This window comes from Naumovozyma dairenensis, chromosome 5, assembly GCF_000227115.2.
Source record: "Naumovozyma dairenensis CBS 421 chromosome 5, complete genome".
Lineage (NCBI taxonomy): Eukaryota > Fungi > Ascomycota > Saccharomycetes > Saccharomycetales > Saccharomycetaceae > Naumovozyma > Naumovozyma dairenensis.
In genome coordinates this window covers 919,920-941,459 of record NC_016483.1, presented here as the reverse complement: position 1 = coordinate 941,459, position 21,540 = coordinate 919,920, and the positions used below count along the sequence as shown (strand labels likewise).

The following is a 21,540-nucleotide window of genomic DNA, read 5'->3' as shown; positions in this document are numbered from 1 at the left end:
ATATAATAATATAATAATTAATAAGTTAATTTTTCCTTGTAAACTGTCGTACTTTCTTTAGTATATATATATATATATACCATGTAGTCACCAGTATTTTTTTTCTGTGTCGCTTTTTGTTGTGTGTCGCATCTCCAAACAACTTGTCCACATCCCGTACACCCCAGCCTAATTTCTACGGGGCGCGGAACGGGAAGAAAAAGGAAGCCAAATTAAGTTCAATAGTTGGAGTGTTATGAATTCTGATTCAGTTTTAGATTTAGGAACTATTCTCCAAGTATGGTAAGTGTTAAATAAGATTCGAGTAACGTAATAAGCTCATCAATATTACTATATAAACAGAAAGAGCTACTTAAAAAGTCTTTAAATTTCAAAACAACCCAGACAAAGAAAGATTAATGGCTACCAAACAAGCATTCAAAAGATTAACAAAAGAATATAAAACGTTAACGGAAACACCTCCACCATACATCTTAGCACGTCCCAATGAAGATAATATATTAGAATGGCACTATATCATCACGGGACCTCCAGATTCGCCATATTCAGAGGGTCAATACCATGGGACGTTGACGTTCCCAACAGATTACCCATATAAGCCTCCAGCTATTAGAATGATCACGCCCAACGGTCGTTTTAAAGAAAATACAAGACTATGTCTATCGATGAGTGATTATCATCCTGATCTATGGAACCCTAGTTGGTCAGTTTCGACGATATTGACAGGGTTGTTAAGTTTCATGACTGGTGATGAAGCTACGACGGGGTCTATTGTCACTACTGATTCACAAAAGCGACAATTCGCTATGAATTCTGTGGCTTTTAATAATCGACAGAATACTAGGTTTTTGATGGTTTTCCCTGATGTAGTTCAAAAGAATTGGAGTGAAATTAAAAGAAGAGAGGAAGAAATACTGAAAGAGAAAGAGAATGGAAATAATAAGAATGCTAAGCATTCTAATGATCCTATATTAGAAGCATCAAAGGAAAAAGTTATTACATTAGAGGAAATTATGGATCCTGAGGATAGAATCCGTGCAGAACAAGCATTGGCAGCTTTACAAGAGGAACAGAAAAATAAACAATTACATAAAGATACTCCACATAGTTCATCAATTTATTATATTGTCTTTGCAATATTTGTGTTCTTATTAGGACTCTTTATGAAATAATGGATTGGATAACCCAAAAGGGGGAGTTTAATATATATTATTACCCAAGCCAGAATACTAATCAATGATAAAAAGATGCGTTTTATCGAAGGGAAGTGCAGTAAATATATATGCTCAAATATAGATATGCACTTACTGTGTAAAAAGTACATACAATGGTCACATAATTTATAGAAGAAAGAAATAAGATCTTATTATGAATAAGAACTATGTTAAGATTTCTTCCGCCTCTGCACAAGGTACTAGACATCCTGTTATTTGTTATCACACTTAGACGGAAGTAGGTCGTGATTTATGTATTGTCTTTTTCCTGAACTGTCCTTTATTAATGTACCTTACGCTGACACTATGCACGGATTGTTTTTGTTTTCGTTACGTAAAATTGAATTCAACCCTTGCTCCCTTTGTGACCGTCAAACATCCGTGCATCTTTTAAAATGAACCAAAAATATCGAGTCAGTTACAAAGAAGATTCCACAACTTTCAAATTTCCTTCGGCAAACAAAGAACTTCTCTAACCCGTCTCGAGGATAGGCGGGCGTACAGATAGAAAGTTCTCGTCCGGGCCAGGCGACCGGGGAAGATAGTTCAGTAAACCGTCCTCCTATCGCAGTAGGACGCTCTCAATGATATCCCAGTACCTACTACTTACTATCTACTACCTATGTACTGAGTAACTGGGTAGATTCAATGTATAGAAAACAGGTAAAATTAAAGGTTGATACCGAATTTTATACCCATTAGTTAAGGGAAACCAAACAACACCAGACAAAACGTATGTGGTATAGCGTTACCAATGTGAAATGCGAAGATTTTATTAGAATGATTGTTGAAATAACTCACTATTAGGCGGAAAAACTACCAGAGAATGAATAAAGATATCATATAATGAACTAATTCGTGATGAAATAATGAATCGGTTATAACGTAAAAACAAAAACAAATCAAAAAAAAAAATTACATTTCCCACTAGTTACATTAAGGAATGAATAATGCAGAAAATAAATATATTGGAAGAGTGCTAATATTATAGATCATCAAATATAACGAAGCACATGTAACTCTAAAAAGATCCCATATTTGAACCAAACAGTTTAACATAAACAATTAAGATCTCTACCCCATGCATGATTTATGAAGCACAGAAAATCTGAGACATTATAATAACATTGAAAAGCTTAAAACAATCTTCATTCTTATAATTTTAAAACAAAATGGAAATTTTCTAAAAAAACAAACAAGATGTACTAACAAGAAACTATAAATTTTTATTTATTTTTACGTTTAAATAGTTATCAAAAATGGGTATTTCTCGTGATTCTCGTCACAAAAGATCAGCCACCGGTGCTAAACGTGCTCAATTCAGAAAGAAGAGAAAGTTTGAATTAGGTCGTCAACCAGCTAACACCAAGATTGGTGGTAAGAGAATTCACACTGTTAGAATCAGAGGTGGTAACAAGAAATACAGAGCTTTAAGAATTGAAACTGGTAACTTTTCTTGGGCTTCTGAAGGTGTTGCTAAGAAGACCAGAATCGCTGGTGTCGTTTACCATCCATCTAACAATGAATTGGTTAGAACTAACACTTTAACTAAAGCTGCTATTGTTCAAATCGATGCTACTCCATTCAGACAATGGTACGAAGGTCACTACGGTCAAACTTTAGGTAAGAAGAAGGCCGGTAAAGGTACTGAAGAAGAAATCGTTAAGACCAAGAACTCTGAAAAGAAATGGGCTTCTAGAGCTGCCTCTGCTAAGATTGAAGCTTCTGTTGAACATCAATTCAGTGCTGGTAGATTATACGCTTGTATCTCTTCAAGACCAGGTCAATCAGGTAGATGTGATGGTTACATTCTAGAAGGTGAAGAATTAGCTTTCTACTTAAGAAGATTAACCGCTAAGAAATAAAATGCTTAGAAACAAAAAATTTAATCATAAATTAATCCTTTTACTATTAAATGTTTCTTTTCTTTAAAAAACTTTATATCTTTTTAACATCTCCTTAATTTCTAGTTTATCATAATACACTCATTCACATTCAAAATAATCTGCTTAAAATCAATTCTTCATAAGTATAAATACAAGTCTTTTCTAAACGTATATAAAGCGTTTTTTTCATGAAATATTTTTCTACTTAAAAGTATGAAGATTTAGTAGCTCCATATTGATGGTTTCAAAAACTATACGAGCAGGAGCAGCCTTGATGAGCATGCATCCATATGGTTTTATTCTATAAATTAACTTTCTTAGATACTAAATCGCGAATAGTGGGTACGAAATTATAAGGCCAATAGATTGAGTTTTGTTAAAGTTCACTGCCAGTTTCAACAGAGAACTTTAGAAGTTGACTGACTATTTATTTGAGAATGCAGCTTTATTGAAGGAAAGAATTTAACTATCAAGTTAGAAATTTCACTACCTATTTCACCAAATCATAGGCTATCATATTCCAAAGCATATGTGTAATAACATCGGACATCACTTTATGAATCCCTATGGAGTTAGAGTATTAAATATTAGACAGAGTTGTTACTTTATGCTACTACAAGGGATGATGCAGGCGCTATCAAATCAAACAACTGACAATGCGTCGCAAAAGGGGCTAACTAAAATTGTCATAGCAAATACTGTCGCAAAAATAGGAGAACTACAAATGCATAATTCTACTATTAGCAATGAGGGAAGGAAACACATTGTAACATAAAGTGCACCAGATACACACAGAGATATTGATGAGTGGACTGCGGTAATGGAATCTTCTAGAACATCTTCCGATTTCATAATTTAATACTTTCCAATCTGTGCTTGAAATAGTTTTCCCTAGAACAAAGCTCAGTATAAATACAATGTAACGTAAATCTAACTTCCTTGTTGCTCCATCACCGGTTTGTACTTGTTTTATCTAGTTTTTGAGATTTCTATATTATACTGTAAACAAACCAGTCAAAGAAGGAAAAGAACACCATGTCAAAAGCTATAGGTATTGATTTAGGTACAACTTATTCATGTGTAGCACATTTTGCTAATGATCGTGTAGAAATCATTGCCAACGATCAAGGTAACAGAACCACACCATCGTACGTTGCATTTACAGACACCGAAAGATTAATTGGTGATGCAGCAAAGAATCAAGCTGCAATTAATCCTAGCAACACTATATTTGATGCTAAAAGATTGATTGGTAGAAAACTCAGTGAACATGAAGTTGTTGAAGATATTAAACATTTCCCCTTCAAAGTTATTGAAATAGCCGGTAAACCTGTAATTCAAGTCGAGTATAAAGGTGAAACTAAGACTTTCACCCCAGAAGAAATTTCTTCAATGGTTTTAAGTAAGATGAAAGAGACTGCAGAGAATTATTTAGGGACAAAAATTAATGATGCTGTTGTTACTGTTCCTGCCTATTTTAATGACTCCCAAAGACAAGCTACAAAGGATGCAGGTGTTATTGCTGGTATGAACGTTTTACGTATTATCAATGAACCTACTGCTGCTGCAATTGCTTATGGGTTAGATAAGAAAGGTAGAGGAGAACATGATGTGTTAATTTTTGATTTAGGTGGTGGGACTTTTGACGTTTCCTTATTATCTATCGATGAAGGTGTCTTTGAAGTTAAAGCTACAGCAGGTGATACTCATTTAGGTGGTGAAGATTTCGATAATAGATTAGTAACCCATTTAGCAAATGAGTTTAAGAGGAAGACACGTAAAGATTTGACTTCAAATCAAAGAGCTTTGAGAAGATTAAGAACTGCAGCAGAACGTGCCAAGAGAGCACTATCATCTTCTTCTCAAACTTCTGTTGAGATTGATTCTTTGTTTGAAGGGCAAGATTTTTACACATCAATCACTAGAGCAAGATTTGAAGAACTTTGTGCAGATTTATTCAGATCGACGTTAGATCCTGTTGAAAAAGTATTAAGAGATGCAAAATTAGACAAGAATCAAATCCATGAACTAGTCTTAGTTGGTGGTTCCACAAGAATCCCAAAGATTCAGAAATTAATTACTGATTTTTTCAACGGGAAAGAACCAAATAGATCTATTAATCCAGATGAAGCTGTTGCCTATGGTGCAGCAGTTCAAGCTGCCATTTTGACAGGTGATACATCATCAAAGACACAAGATCTATTGTTGTTGGATGTAGCTCCATTGTCTATGGGTATTGAAACTGCAGGTGGTATAATGACTAAACTGATTCCAAGAAATTCAACCATTCCAACTAAGAAATCAGAAACATTCTCGACATATGCTGATAATCAACCTGGTGTTTTAATTCAAGTTTATGAAGGTGAAAGAACAAAGACAAGGGATAATAATTTGTTAGGTAAATTTGAACTATCTGGTATCCCTCCTGCGCCAAGAGGTATCCCTCAAATTGAAGTGACTTTCGATATTGATGCGAATGGTATCTTAAATGTATCTGCCATCGAAAAGGGAACAGGTAAATCCAACAAAATCACCATCACTAATGATAAAGGTAGGCTATCTAAGGATGATATTGAAAGAATGGTTTCTGAAGCTGAAAAATATAGAGCAGAAGATGAAAAGGAAGCAGAACGTGTTCAAGCTAAGAATCAATTAGAAACATATGCATTCCAATTAAAGAATACAGCAAGTGAGGCCGCTTTTAAAGAGAAAGTTGGAGAAGAAGATACTAACGCCTTGACCAGCGCTGCCCAAGAAACCATTAACTGGTTAGATGCTTCTCAAGCTGCTTCCACAGAGGAATACCAAGACAAACAAAAGGAATTGGAGGGTACTGCTAATCCAATAATGACTAAATTCTATGGTGCTGCTGGTGGTGCAGGCGCAGGTGCAAGTGGTATGCCAGGCGCCGGCGGTCCAATGCCAGGTGGAGGGCCAACACCAGGTGGAGGTGGCCCAGGTGGTGATTCTGGTCCAACAGTTGAAGAAGTTGACTGAGCGGGCAATCCTTTTCTTTCGTTTCTCTAAATTACTTAGATGCAACTTCTATAAATATCTGATATATATATATATGATTGTCTATATTCTTAACATTTTACTAGTTCCTTCCTTTTGTTGACGCTACATCGCCTCTATATAATTACTAGAGACTGTGACATGCTTCTCTTTTTTTGAAGTGTCCGAGCTTTCTGAGTCATTCTCAGGTTTTCGCGTTGAAAATTTTTTTTCACAGGTAGCTTCAGACAACCACACTGATGGTACAGCTCGATCGATTGATTGATGATGATCTTTTATCAAGTAAGCGAAGGTATCTAATTAATTAAAAACACAACTATTATAGATACCACGGTTGTATTTTTATATAAATCTATAGCGTTATATACCGGTATTTTCTTGCAAAGGACCTCAACGATGTCTGATAATACGACCCATTTTTCCTTCTCGAAGCAAGAAGAAGAAGTTAAAGCTTTCTGGGATGAAATCGATGCATTCCACAGATCATTAGAATTAACCGAAGATAAACCTGAATTCTCCTTCTTCGATGGTCCTCCATTCGCTACAGGTACTCCTCATTATGGACATATCTTAGCATCCACTATTAAAGATATCGTTCCAAGATATGCCACCATGACAGGTCATCACGTTGAAAGAAGATTCGGTTGGGATACTCATGGTGTCCCAATTGAACATATCATTGACAAGAAATTAGGTATCAAGGGTAAAGATGATGTTTACAAATATGGTATTGATAACTATAATAATGAATGTAGAAAGATTGTCATGACGTATGCTGCCGATTGGAGAAAAACTATCGGTAGATTGGGTCGTTGGATTGATTTTGATAATGATTACAAGACTATGTACCCATCCTTTATGGAATCTACTTGGTGGGCTTTCAAGGAACTTTTCGAAAAGGATCAAGTTTATCGTGGTTACAGAGTGATGCCATATTCTACTGGTTTAACCACTCCATTGAGTAATTTCGAAGCTCAACAAAATTATAAAGATGTTAATGATCCAGCCGTCACTATTGGTTTCGATGTTATAGGTCAAGAAAAGACTCAATTGGTTGCATGGACTACTACACCATGGACTTTACCATCAAATATGGCTTTGTGTGTGAACCCAGAATTCGAATATGTTAAGATTTATGATGAAAAGAAAGATCGTTACTACATCTTGTTAGAAGCCTTAATCAAGTCTTTATACAAGAAACCAAAGGATGAAAAATATAAAATTGTTGAAAAGATAAAAGGTAGCGAATTAGTCGGCTTAAAGTATAAACCATTATTCCCATACTTTGCCGAAGAATATAAGGAAACTGCCTTCAGAGTCATTTCTGATGGTTATGTTACAGCCGATTCAGGTACTGGTATTGTCCATAATGCTCCAGCCTTTGGTGAAGAGGATTTCAACGTTTGTTTAGCTGCTGGAATTATTCAACCAGGTTCAACTTTCCCAAATCCATTAGATGATTTAGGTAAATTTACTAGTGAAGTCACTGATTTCGCTGGTGTTTACGTTAAGGATGCTGATAAATTGATCATTAAACATTTAACCAACACTGGTAACTTGCTTTATGCCACACAAATTCGCCATTCTTACCCATTCTGTTGGAGATCTGATACCCCATTGTTGTACCGTACTGTTCCAGCTTGGTTCGTTAAAGTTAAGGACATTGTTCCACAAATGTTGGAATCTGTTCAAAAATCTCACTGGGTTCCAAATGTTATCAAGGAAAAAAGATTTGCTAACTGGATTGCTAACGCTCGTGATTGGAATGTTTCGAGAAATAGATATTGGGGTACTCCAATCCCATTATGGGTTTCTGATGATTTCAAGGAAGTTGTTTGTGTTGGTTCCATTGCTGAATTAGAAGAATTAACAGGTGTAACAGGTATTACTGACATACATCGTGATATCATTGATAAATTAACTATCCCATCTAAACAAGGTAAAGGTGAATTAAGAAGAATTGAAGAAGTTTTCGATTGTTGGTTTGAATCTGGTTCTATGCCATACGCTTCTCAACATTATCCATTTGAAAACACTGAAAAATTTAATGAAAGAGTTCCAGCAAATTTCATATCTGAAGGTTTAGATCAAACAAGAGGTTGGTTTTATACTTTAAGTGTCTTAGGTACCCATTTGTTCGGTAAAGTTCCTTATAAGAATGTTATCGTTTCTGGTATTGTCCTTGCCGCTGATGGTAGAAAGATGTCAAAATCTTTGAAGAACTATCCAGATCCAAATATTGTTTTGGAAAAATACGGTGCTGATGCCTTAAGATTATACTTGATCAATTCTCCAGTTTTGAAAGCTGAAAGTTTGAAGTTTAAAGAAGATGGTGTTAAAGAAGTTGTCTCTAAAGTATTATTACCATGGTGGAACTCTTTCAAGTTTTTAGATGGTCAAATTGCCTTATTGAAAAAGACCTCCGATATTGATTTCAAATACGATCCAAACATGAAGAGTGATAACGTTATGGATAGATGGATCCTAGCCTCATTGCAATCTTTAGTTCAATTTATTCATCAAGAAATGGGTCTATATAAATTATACACTGTTGTTCCAAAATTATTGAATTTTATTGATGAATTAACAAATTGGTATATTAGATTCAATCGTCGTCGTTTAAAGGGTGAAAATGGTGTTGAAGATTGTTTAAAGGCATTAAACAGTTTATTCGAAGCTTTATTCACTTTCGTTCGTGCTATGGCACCATTTACTCCATTCTTATCTGATAGTATTTATATGAAATTGAAGGCATTTATTCCAGCAGATGTGTTATCTCAATTCAGTAAAGATGACAGATCTGTTCATTTCTTGTCTTATCCAGAAGTCAGAGAAGAATTATTCGATGAAGCTATTGAAAAGGCTGTTGCTAGAATGCAATCTGTCATCGAACTAGGTAGAAATATTCGTGAAAAGAAGACAATTTCTTTGAAGACTCCATTAAAGACTTTAGTTATTTTGCATAGCGATGAAGAATATTTGAAGGATGTTGAATCTTTAAAGAGCTATATTGCTGAAGAACTTAATGTCCGTGATATCATCATTACCACTGACGAAGCTAAATACAATGTCGAATATAAAGCTGTTGCTGACTGGCCAGTTCTAGGTAAGAAGTTGAAAAAAGATGCTAAGAAGGTTAAGGACGCCTTACCATCTGTAAAATCTGCTGATGTTCAAAAATACTTAGAAACTGGTGAATTACAAGTTGCTGATATTCTATTAGTTAAAGGTGATTTGAATGTTATCAGAGGTTTACCAGAATCTGCCGTTCAAAGTGGTCAAGAAACCAGAACTGATCAAGAAGTTTTAATTATCTTAGATACCAATATTTATCCAGAATTGAAGACTGAAGGTCTTGCAAGAGAGCTAGTCAACAGAATTCAAAAATTAAGAAAAAAGTGTGGTCTAAATGCTACTGATGACGTCTTAGTTGAATATGAACTAGTTAAAGACACCATTGATTTTGAAGACGTTGTTAAGCAACATCTAGATATGGTCAGTAAGACTTGTAGATCTGATATTACTAAGAGTAGTGGAAAGGAAGGTGCTATTGCTGATGAAGAGCAATCCATCAATGACACTATCTTTAAGTTGAAGATCTTTAAATTATAACTTGGGATAGACGCGAAAGCAATAATATAATGATTAGAAAAATCTTCTATATTGTATATTTTATTTAATAGAAAGAAATGACTGACAAAAAAATTAAAAATTAAAAATCAGACTCGAATATAAGTAAGGTTAATTTATTTAGTTCATCGAAGAAATAAATTTTTTATCCTTTGTGGAAACTTATTTATTATCTTTGTTTTCTTGTTCGAAACCTGAGTGGGGCATTATCATTTTTGCAGTTGATAAAATAAGGGGCGGAGAAAAACAATTCACTGTGATCTCTTCACAATACGTAATTTTTACTATCCACATTAGTAATTAAAAACAGATATGATATGAGATAGGCCATCAAGAACTTTAAGTTATTCATAAGACAAGGAATAAAGACAGTCAGTGTAAGATATCACTACTACTATTACAAAAACAAGCAACAAGCGATGAAATCAGCATTTAAATCAGAATATCCCTTTGAGAAAAGAAAGGCAGAATCTGAAAGAATAACTGAGAAATTCCAGAACAGAATCCCAGTCATCTGTGAGAAGGCGGAGAAATCAGATATTCAAGAAATTGATAAACGTAAATATTTAGTTCCAGCAGATCTTACTGTTGGTCAATTTGTATACGTAATCAGGAAGAGAATTCTTCTACCTCCTGAGAAAGCTATATTTATATTCGTGAATGATACTTTGCCTCCAACAGCAGCTTTAATGTCTGCCGTTTATCAAGAACATAAAGATAGAGATGGGTTTTTATATGTGACGTATTCAGGTGAGAATACTTTTGGTCATAAAGAGTAAACGATTCTTCAAAACCGAGATAAAGTCTTACGATTTTTACAGAGCTAGGATAATCGACACGATAATACAACAAAATAAAAAAAATAAAAACATCATGCATTTAGGAGGAAGAAAAGGAAAATAACTGTATCTAGAGAAAATATAATACTCTCAAAAAGTCTGAACATGTTTGCTATATTGGAAAATTTGTTCAAATAGGGCAAATTAACAGTTTTTTTTCGAAATGCTACCTTTTTGAGTTATAGTTAGTTACTTTTTTGCTATTTATTACGTTTTTTCTCTTTCTAACGTTATATATTCAACTATTTTATATATTTGTATAATCAAATAAATACACAGAGAGATTGTACTTACTATTGTGTTTTGTATGGGTGGTTTATAGTGTAATGAAGTTATATTTCTTACTTTTTGATTTTTTTTTGCCTCTTTATAATAATTATAAAAGAATGATAGTATACATATTAATGAAGCATTAATTCTACACATTTGATGAATTTTATGAAAGCATTATTTTTCCTATATCCCATTACCCGTTCTTGTTGTGTAATTTTCAATTGGATCAATATTATAATCTTTCAATGATTCGATTTCATTATAAGGTATGATATCTCTTAACTTCCTATCAGATTGATACCAATCTTTAATTAAGTATGTCATTTCCTTCTTAAATAATAAATTGTTAGGATTTGTCGTTGTGGTGGTCTCTATTAAATCCTTTAAGATATAATATAGTTTACTATATGGGATGGGGATGGATATGAAAATTGAAATTATTGAACCTTCTTTAACTTGATTATTTGGTAAATTTTTGTAAAATAGATCAGAAATTATTGGGAATAATTTTGAAATTGGGAAGACTAATTCAGAAGAATGAACTTGTTTCCCAACTTTAGTAATGACACTTGATAATAAATTAATGAATGTTTTTGAATCCTGTAAATAATCTACATCATTTGTCTTTTTCAATTCAAGTTTCAATGATTCAAATAATTCATTCCATTTTGATAAAATTTCTTCAGAATTTCTAAAATCTGATACTTTGAAAATATTCAAACAAATTTCATAATAACCCAATGGATCAGCATAATCATTAAATAATGAAGTTAATGGTAATATTTCACCATCTAATTGATTAATTAAATCTGATTTGATTTGCATGTCAAGTCTTGGATCTGTCTTTACTAAAGTTAATATATCATCTTGTATTGCCGCCACTTCAAACAATTCTTGAATTGTGGAGGCTAATTGTACCATTCTTTGCTTTTGATTTGGTGGACAAACACTATTACAAAACCCATTAGCACGAGACAAAAATGAAATTCTTTCATTTAATTTTAATTCAAATTTAGAAATGGATAAAGAGTATAGTATTTCAGCAGCTTCAAAGAAATTATGTTTCTTAGATTGATAAACCCAAAGAAGATTTGAAATTTTCAATGAATTGGTTGATTTTTCAATCAAATATGGTAAGATGAATGATGTATCCAGTTGTAATAATTTATCTTGATTATCTGTTGAGACTAACCAATCATATAAATGATAATGGAATAATTTATCATTACAACGTAATGCAATATTGTAACTTTCCTCCCTTAATTTATTGAAATTTGTGTTACCACTGTATCTAGTAATGACAGTGTTTGTTGGAGTTTCTATTTCTATTGGATTTTTCTTACTACTAGTAGTAGGAGTAGTAATAGTAGTAGTAGTAGAAACTATAGACGACCTTTCATCGATTGTAGTTAGTACTCTGAAAACCAAATCATAAATATTAATACGTTTATCGTAATAAATTTTCCTTTCATCATATTCCATGGATCCATTATCTAAATATTGATAAGCTAAGTTCCCTCTATCGATCAAACTTGCAATATTCAATAAGAATTCAATTGTCTTGGGGAAATAATCTAATGATACCATAATTTGGACCGCTTCATCTAATTTTTCTTGTGAAATATCATCAACGATATTTTCAAATAATTTCATTGCATTATCTAAATGATAATGTAAATTATCATTATCTTTATTTAATCCAATTTCTTTTGCCTTTCTTAAATGTTCAATGGCTCTGAAACCCAATATATCCTTAGCTGAACAGAAGGAACCACAACGATCTTGTAATGTAGTGGCCATATATTCGATTGATGCACCTCTTGAAATGTTTCTATTAATGATTGATGATAAGATGTCTTTAATTAATGATTTAGTTTGATCATTTGGAGCGAAAAGATGTTTAAAATTTAAATCAATTAAATTGGATTGATTTTCCACATTCAAGAAATTTATTATATCTTTGAATGAATTGGAACGATTATCGATACCATCAAGTTCACTTTCTTCGTATAAGACATTTAAGAACGATAATGATTCCTTAATGGATTCTGTTAATTTGATTATTGAATTTATGGCAATATTTTCAGCTTGATTGGAAACTTCTTCATATTTGTCTTTACTAACAGAGGATAGTGTATTTGGATTATTATTATTAGTAGTAGTAGTAGTGGTAGTATTTGTTGCTGATGAGGTTGACAATGTTGGAGCAGCGAAAATGGTAATGGAATCGCTATATGAAATAAAGAATTCATTTAAGATCATAATTGATGATAAATAATATTGAATTTCATTTTTAGAAATAGATATACCAATGATATCTATTTGTGATTTTTTGTTGTCCATGGTGTTTGATTTAATAGGAGTTGTTGCTACGGGTTTTGAAGTTATGAAAACCTTTTGATTCCAAATATTTCTTAATAATCTTGTAATTAAAAGAGCAATACCATAAAATCTTGGAGATAAAATGACGTCATCTAAATTCAAATCTTGTGAAGTGAATGGTTTCATTATCATTGAACTTTCCTTAGTAGTAATTGTTGTTGTTGTGTTTATATTTGTGTTTGTATTGGTATTTGTATTTGGGAATGATGATGAAACGTAACGATTATATTTTGGTTTTATATCGATGATACCTGGTATCCCCACTGTTAAGAAAGTTAATGCATTTGATCTTAATAAAGCAGGTTTGTTAAATTTACAAGTAACGTATAATGCTGAAGAACAAGCTTCAATGATACCATAATTAGCAATGAATGGTAATGGATTATCGATTAAACTTTCGAAAATTTCATCTGGGTTACGATATTTATAAATTTCAATAGAAGTATCAGTTACTACAGCAATTTGTAAATTTTCAGAATTATATTGAGTTGCAAATTGATTTGCATAACCAATTGGTTTTTCAGTGGCGTTAAAAGTTGGAGTTAATGGTATAATTTGTTTAACATGAGCTGTTGTATCTAAGAAAGTAGCATTTTCAATATATTTACCATGATATTTTAAGACACCATAATCAGGTAATGTAACGAATAATTTACGATCATAATGGTAATGAGGTTTAGCCTTTGTTGTTGTTGTTGTTGGTGGTGGTGTTGTTGTTTGATCTTGATGAGATGGTGATGATGATGATGGTGGTATTTTACTCTTTTTAATTACTGAAGCGACAAATATACCTGGTGATACAATAGTGGAAGCATCAGTTGTTGTTAATAATACAGCAGATTTTTTTTGTAACTTTAATTGAATTGATTCTGAAGAATAATTAAAACTTGAAAAAAATGGAGCTGTTCTTCTCTTTTGTTGATCATTATTTTGTTGTTTTTCCAATTCTAAACGAATCTTTTCAGGAGTTGCTGATGAAGGTGGGAATTTTATTGATTCTAAACATATTGCTTCAATAGAATTGATATTAATTGAACCATTAAAATATAAACGTACCCCAGTGACTGTTATAGCGACGAAAAATAGATTATTATTTTGTTGTTGTGATACGGGAACAATTTTAACGATTTGTAAATAATTTTTACCTAATACAGCAGCACCTTTAGCCATTGTTGTTGTTATAATTCTACTAATGTATGATGGATGAATGGTCACTGGATCTGATAAAGTATTATTATTTTTAATTAGATATGCTCTAATGATTGAATTTGAAGATAAAGAATAAATGACCCCTCTTGATTGATCTACGTTCAATTGAATAACAGTTTCTCTTGTATATTTCCTCTTGTTGTGTGGATTGTTATTATCATTTATATCTAAATTGTCTGAACCATCAATACTATCAGTAGCATTTGCATTTTTATTTGTGGTAGTAGTTGATGTTGTATTATTTTGGAAGAATGAAGAAATTAATTCAGAACCAGGTATTTGTATTTTGGAGATTACATTGGAAGGTAATAAATTTGCCCAAGAAGACTGAGTCAAACAAATTTTATTTGATTTACTATTGAACCAATCATCTGAACCTGTATATTGTAATTCCCAAATATTTAACCCATTAGATCTACCTGAAAAGAAGATTTGACCAGTCTTTTCATATGAAACTATATCATTTACCGCTAACCCATTAACTGATACGGACATCCCTGTGTTGAATACACTCAATTCATTAGAGTTTTTCCCATTGTATGATACAGCCAATATATAAATATCAAAGGGAGTGGCAATCAATAATAAATGATTAATTTCATTAATAAAAGTGTTTGGTTTTGGTTTGACTAAGGCAACTTTCAAAATGGTATGTTTAATTTCATCAATGGATTGATAATCTGTTGGATCATTATGATTCCATAGGATTAATTTATTATCAATTATGATCCAAGTTCGATCTAATTGAGGGAATATACCCATATCAGTCTTAATGGATGCCTTAGATGTTTCTTGTAATAATTCATCAGGTAAATTAATTATTTTTGTTCTTTCAAGGGGAGTGAATGCACCGAGACCACCAATTTCTTTATTAAAATTGTATGAAACACCATTATTATAATAGGATATTTGATCTAAGATGGGAGTATTTTCATCTTGATTATATAAATGGTTTATATAAAGACTTGCCAATTCTAATGGTTTTTTGGAACCAAAACCTTGTATTTTCAAATTATAATTTGAGATTCCGTTATTAGAGGTAGCTGCAGTAGTAGTTGTTGCAGCACCAGTAGTAGTTGTGGTTGAAGTATTTGTGGATGTAAGACTATTACTGTTGTTGGATAAGTCTGTTGACATATTGGTTAGTGCCATTATGGGCGCATTAGATTGTTGAACAGATGTATGATGATTCCTGTCATGGAATTGAGGGTCAGCATTGGTAGTAGTTGAAGAGGATATGATATTATTTGGGATTGGGTAACCTGATGAAAATGATTGGTTATTATTTATATTATAATCATTTGGGGTTACTTTCAATGGAGTGGAAAACATTGTTCCCTTGCTGAAGTATTATTGTACAGATGCACTGGAAGTAGAGCAATAAAAATGCAGAGGGCTTTTATGAGGAAATTAGCACTCGAGAACGGAGCAAATCAAATCAAATCAAATCACAGTGCAAAGTAAACTAATACTCGATGTACATAAATATCTTCGATATTTGTATTGTATAATGGTTTACCAGACGGTCTATCTAGTTCTAGGTCTAGTGCTTTTTTTGTTTGTGCAAAAAAATTATACTATATTAATGTTAGTATAGATGGAGTGTGTGTGGTGCACTGCTGTTTTGTCGTGTGAAGTGATATCGATTTGAAAAGTATCCTCCATAGGGTTTACGGGTAATAAAGCGTTAGAGACGTATCCGCCATTGTGGTCACGGATACAAGTTGTGTGACGCTTTCAGTAGCTAACAATTTCATTACAGACTCACTCTATGATGGTGATGGTGATGGTGATGGTGATTGTTGAGTTTGTAAAAAGTGAAATGGTCATCTCTAACATCGATCGATGTTCAAGTCAAACCACCCATCTTTTTTGATGCTACCCCACGTGTGGTAGTCGACTTCCTATTTTTCAACTCATAAAATTACACAGAAGAAACTGTACCGTAAAGTCGGTCTAATATGGCCCTATTTATTTAATGCCTTTGAAGGTATGAATAATAGCTTGCATTCTTATTTATATATTTATCTATCTATTTCTTTGCTAAATAAAAACGGACGGCTAATTATCTCTAAATGTTTTCCATTTAAAGCTTAACAATATATTAATAACCGGCATCAACATTCGTCAACATGCGTCAGCAAAAAAAAAACTGTGTTTTTGATAATGATGCTCAATTGTACATCAATTGTATTTATTATCGTAATATTTATCTGTAAATCAATTGGTTTAGACGCATGAACCCTTTGGGCTCCAATAATATCAGTATCGGCCGTTGGTGATAGAACTATCGTTTATTATAACGATCGCGACCAGCGTTGGCATTTACTTCAAATGAAGGAACCGATCAAGTGGAATCATTGGTTAGACAACAACGCTAACACTTCTGCCGTACTGTTTCATTTGGAAAACAATATCGCTTACTCTGATTTACTAATGCTAAGGGAACTTCTAATGATCTTGAAAGAAGATATTGGACGACCGACCATGATGGTTCCCATATTTCATAGAAGCAATGGCAATTGGTTAATTTAGGTAACTGGTGGTCTGCTTGGGTGTTTCAAGAAGTGGGTCTTTTGATTGTCATGTTCCTAGCAACAGCATTGGTCAAATTTGGTACCAACAGCATCTTGTGTGAGCGGACTATCAATACCAAGAGTGTCGTCTAGATACTTCCTCGAAAACTACCCATGATGCCTTTGCTACTTATATTAGCCTTAATTTTCAACTAAAGGCCAATGACCGCCCATAACAAAGGCTGCTGGCACAGACTATGACAGCGTTCAATGTTATTTAAACGTAAGAAACTCTCTCTGTTATCGTTCGTCACATATAACTGTTATTTTTATTCTATACCAGACATGTCCCTCTGCGGACAGTCTGTTAATGCCAAAGCTTTTTGAGTGATATATATAATTATGTAAAGCAAAATGTATTATAAAAGTGAAAAATTCCCTCCCTCTCTTATATATATATGTATTTAGACATTTATACATTTCTATATTCGTGTACTTATGAAATTTAACAATACAACACATTGACATTTATATTGAACTCCAACAGGAATCGCCGATAACTATTATTCAAAGTAGAAATGTAGCCTGAATTAAACAAACAAACAACAGTCTTTAGATGGTGCATTCTTGTTGACATTGGAAGCTTGAAAGGAGAGGGTTTATTCTGGCTAATCAATGACGGGTGTTTCTAACATCTGTGTTTTTGTATGTAGAGGTCAAACGATTACAAAAAAAAAGGGCCCAACTGGTGTCTCCACCTGGGTACTATATTATATCATGCCCTGGGATGTCATGCCCTGTCTTTGTTCTATTTCGTTTTCTGTTCCTTTAGTTTTCTTTTCCTGTTCTCTATTTTATGATACATAACCAACTGAGAAAAGTATGTCACAGTTGCCTAAAGATTAAGATTATATACAAAATATTTACAAGTAGTAAGCCACTATCCAATGTTTTATTCCATTCACTTTAGACTTTCACTTACATTTAGACATTTTTACTCTTATTATAGTCCTATAAGCCAATGATACGTACACTGTTGAAAAACTATAGATATAGTTCATCCACCCTTAACAAACACACATATAATAACAATTACAGATAGATGTAAGAAAACTACTTAGCAAAATACCTTGAGACTAAGCTAGCTTCTCATTACTTAAGCCAGACCCCCATTTGCCCTCGAGAACAACTTATTGCATTTTTTTTTTTCATGTTGGTCCACTGGTAAGGGATTATTTATCTGTACAAAAATACCATGACTACACATACAATGCTTCTTTCAAAACGATTCTTGCAAAGAAGATTCACAACGAATAATAAATTCAAATTCATCCCAGGATATAAATTGAAATGTGGATTGGAAATTCATACACAATTAAACACTAAAAAGAAACTATTTTCATCTTCAATTAACCATCATCCCTCTTCTTCTGAAACACCAAACTCACATACAAATTTCTTCGATTTATCACTCCCTGGAACACAACCAATCTTAAATCATGAATCAATCTTATTCGCATTAAAATTAAGTCTTGCATTAAATTCAAAAATAAACTTAAATTCTCAATTCGACAGGAAACATTACTTTTATGCAGATCAACCACAAGGTTATCAAATAACGCAACATTATTCACCATTTGCCAAGCATGGTTCCCTTACACTCTATCATGATATTGACAATATTAAGGAACCCACCAAAAAGATAAATATAATTCAATTACAAATTGAACAAGATACAGCAAGATCCATATATTTACAACCACCACAGAATTTAACACTTCTTGATTTTAATAGATCAAATGTACCATTAATTGAATTAGTAACAGAACCAGAATTCAATGATATTGATCAAATTAAGGCATTCATTAGAAAATATCAAAATTTAATTCGTCATTTACATATCTCCACTGGAGACTTGGAAGATGGTGCAATGAGAATAGACGTAAACGTTAACGTTAATGAACATCCAAGAGTCGAATTGAAAAATTTGCCAAATACTACTTCCATCATAAAAGCAATTAAATACGAATACACTCAACAAGTTCAGACATTATTAAATCAAAAGAATGGTGATGTATTTGAAGGTGGTACAAAGAGTTGGGATGGGCAGAAAACAATCAAATTAAGGAATAAAGAAACTATGGTAGATTATAGATATATGCCTGATCCAGAATTACCAACAATAACGTTATCCACTGAATTGATTGAGTCCATTCGGAAAACAATGCCAATGTTACCTGATGATATAATTAATATGTTGGTGTCTCATCCTTATTGTTTAACCATGAAAGATGCTAAGATTCTAACGATAAATAGTAATAGTAATAGTACTAGTAACAAAAGTGCTGAGAATGAAGTTTCCATATATAATCATGAAGATTTAAGAGGATATTACCTTGAGACATGCAATGAATTCTTGCAATTATCGAATACCGGACAAAAGGTAAATGAAAAGTCACCTTTGAAATTACCAACGAATTGGATTATTCATGAATTAATTGGTAATTTGAAAAAATTGTCCATATCATTTAATGAATTCAATGCGAAATGTATGAATCCGCCTACGTTTGCTGAATTTTTAACATTAATTAAACAAAATGTCATATCGAATTCGTCAGCTAAATTTTTATTATTTGAGATATTAAAACAATTCAAAGATTCATCATCAATGATGACAAAGATGGAGATTGATTTGCCTAAACTGATTAAGAAATATAATTTAGAAACGATAGATGAATCCAATGAAAAGGGTCAAGAATTCATTAATGAGATATGTAACTCGGTCATTGAACAAACCTCCAACGATTTAATTACAGAAATTAAAATGGGAGGGAAGAATAAAGAAAAAAAATTAAAATACTTAATTGGTCAATCAATGAAATTATCAAAAGGTAAGATCTCACCAAAAGAAATTGAATCATGTTTAAATAAAATATTATTCTTGTAAATACTATTATGTATGTATCGTAAATATATTCGCAAAAAAGAAAAGTGAATTTTTAACTCCATACATTCATCATTAACCCATTAAAATTCGTGTTATTATTACCGTTACTGATACCGTTGTTAAAATTAATATTATTGTTATTATTATTATTATTCCATATACTGTTCATACCTATTGGATTACTGTTATTACTACTACCACTATTTGTAGTCGCACCCTCGTTCATCATAAAACCATTAGATGTTGACGATGAAGATCTATTTTGAGTATTATTAGGAGTTAAAAACATTGAATTTGAAATTAAATTTGAATTCGATGATGGAATTGGTGAAATTATACCATTATTATCATTAGTATTATTATGAAAAGAAGTTGGGAATGTATTTAAGGGATATGTTGGTTTAGGTTGTTCCATTGCTGTGGATGAATAAAATTGATTTTCTTTCATTAAATAATTTGATGTTGTACTATTATTATTCATTGATTGATTATGATGAATGGAAGATGTCATATCTAAATATGGTGTTGGTGTAACGGGTAATTGAATGGATGATGGTTGAATATCCATATTTGTTGAAGATAAATTGTTGTTCGTCGCGTTAGCAGTACTAGTAGTATTGTTCATCGAGGTATTACGCATATGTGAATACATTTGTGGGTAAGTATTTCTTAAATGAGTAGACATCATTGGATTCTGATTTGATTCTGAAGCGTTCATGTTATTATTAAAATTTACATTATTATTGTATCCATATGGTTTGTTGTTATAATATTGTTTTCTTTTATCTAAATAATTATTAGTAGTAGTATGATGATTATTATTCTTATTAGTGTTATTACTATTATTACTATTATAATTGTTTCTAAAATTATTTGAATTTTTCAATTGAGGAATTCTATCAAAAATTCCCTCAATTGAAATTGGAGTATTAGTGGTATTTGTGCCGTTGTATTTGTTATATTTGTTGATATTATTATTGCAATTGTTGTTGTAATTATTATTGAGAATTGTTATGTCATTATGCATAGCAGAATGTTGACGATAATAACTATTATTATTGTTGTTGTTGTTGTTGTTGTTATTGTAATTAAATCTATTTTTGGATTGATATTGAGAATGGTTGTAATAAGTTGAAGTTGATGTAGATGTTGACGAGGACGTAGATGATGATGATTTAGAGTTACGATAATTAGTCAAACGTATATCAATTTCTTCCAATTGAGATAAAAATGGTGTGCTAATGATTTGACCAGGCATTGTGAAAGCAGAAAAATAGATTAATTAACTAGAAAAGGCAGTAATTATTGCAAATGCTGTTTCTGAAAAATTCCTAAAATTGCTAGATAAGAGAGAAAAATGCAACGGGAAAAAAAAAAAAGGATATGAAATTGAATGAATTGGAACCGACCTTGTATTGTATAAAACCTCCCAACCAAGAATTTGAATTAGAAAAAATGGATACTTGGTATTAATAATAATAAAAAAAAATTAATGACAAAAAAATAAATCTATCGAAAATGAATGGATGGAACAAAAAAATTGCCGAAGAAAAAACAAACACTCTGATCTGTAATCTATCCTCTTTGTTATATCGTCTTTTTGTTTAACTCAATTGATATCTTTCCTTC

General features: G+C 32.2%; 8 protein-coding genes across 8 annotated transcripts; 6 read left to right on the top strand and 2 right to left on the bottom strand.

The window, feature by feature from the left end:
* Positions 1-398: 398 nt before the first annotated feature.
* On the top strand, positions 399-1,172 carry NDAI0E04170 (ubiquitin-conjugating enzyme E2; the record flags this gene model as incomplete). The annotated part of the gene is made up of 1 exon (XM_003670429.1): positions 399-1,172. The coding sequence occupies one exon, from the start codon at positions 399-401 to the stop codon at positions 1,170-1,172; it is 774 nt and encodes a 257-aa protein (XP_003670477.1).
* A 1,301-nt stretch (positions 1,173-2,473) lies between these two features.
* On the top strand, positions 2,474-3,079 carry NDAI0E04160 (40S ribosomal protein eS8; the record flags this gene model as incomplete). Its single annotated transcript, XM_003670428.1, has 1 exon — positions 2,474-3,079. The coding sequence occupies one exon, from the start codon at positions 2,474-2,476 to the stop codon at positions 3,077-3,079; it is 606 nt and encodes a 201-aa protein (XP_003670476.1).
* A 1,056-nt stretch (positions 3,080-4,135) lies between these two features.
* Positions 4,136-6,097, top strand: SSA3 (Hsp70 family ATPase SSA3; the record flags this gene model as incomplete). Its single annotated transcript, XM_003670427.1, has 1 exon — positions 4,136-6,097. One exon carries the CDS (start codon positions 4,136-4,138, stop codon positions 6,095-6,097), a length of 1,962 nt encoding a protein of 653 aa, XP_003670475.1.
* Positions 6,098-6,511: 414 nt separating this feature from the next.
* ILS1 (isoleucine--tRNA ligase ILS1) lies at positions 6,512-9,727 on the top strand (the record flags this gene model as incomplete). The annotated part of the gene is made up of 1 exon (XM_003670426.1): positions 6,512-9,727. One exon carries the CDS (start codon positions 6,512-6,514, stop codon positions 9,725-9,727), a length of 3,216 nt encoding a protein of 1,071 aa, XP_003670474.1.
* A 437-nt stretch (positions 9,728-10,164) lies between these two features.
* ATG8 (ubiquitin-like protein ATG8) lies at positions 10,165-10,524 on the top strand (the record flags this gene model as incomplete). Its single annotated transcript, XM_003670425.1, has 1 exon — positions 10,165-10,524. One exon carries the CDS (start codon positions 10,165-10,167, stop codon positions 10,522-10,524), a length of 360 nt encoding a protein of 119 aa, XP_003670473.1.
* Positions 10,525-11,040: 516 nt separating this feature from the next.
* On the bottom strand, positions 11,041-15,780 carry NUP170 (Nup170p; the record flags this gene model as incomplete). Its single annotated transcript, XM_003670424.1, has 1 exon — positions 11,041-15,780. One exon carries the CDS (start codon positions 15,778-15,780, stop codon positions 11,041-11,043), a length of 4,740 nt encoding a protein of 1,579 aa, XP_003670472.1.
* Positions 15,781-18,219: 2,439 nt separating this feature from the next.
* PET112 (glutamyl-tRNA(Gln) amidotransferase subunit PET112) lies at positions 18,220-19,911 on the top strand (the record flags this gene model as incomplete). The annotated part of the gene is made up of 1 exon (XM_003670423.1): positions 18,220-19,911. One exon carries the CDS (start codon positions 18,220-18,222, stop codon positions 19,909-19,911), a length of 1,692 nt encoding a protein of 563 aa, XP_003670471.1.
* Positions 19,912-19,963: 52 nt separating this feature from the next.
* NDAI0E04100 (uncharacterized protein) lies at positions 19,964-21,169 on the bottom strand (the record flags this gene model as incomplete). Its single annotated transcript, XM_003670422.1, has 1 exon — positions 19,964-21,169. The coding sequence occupies one exon, from the start codon at positions 21,167-21,169 to the stop codon at positions 19,964-19,966; it is 1,206 nt and encodes a 401-aa protein (XP_003670470.1).
* Positions 21,170-21,540: the final 371 nt, after the last annotated feature.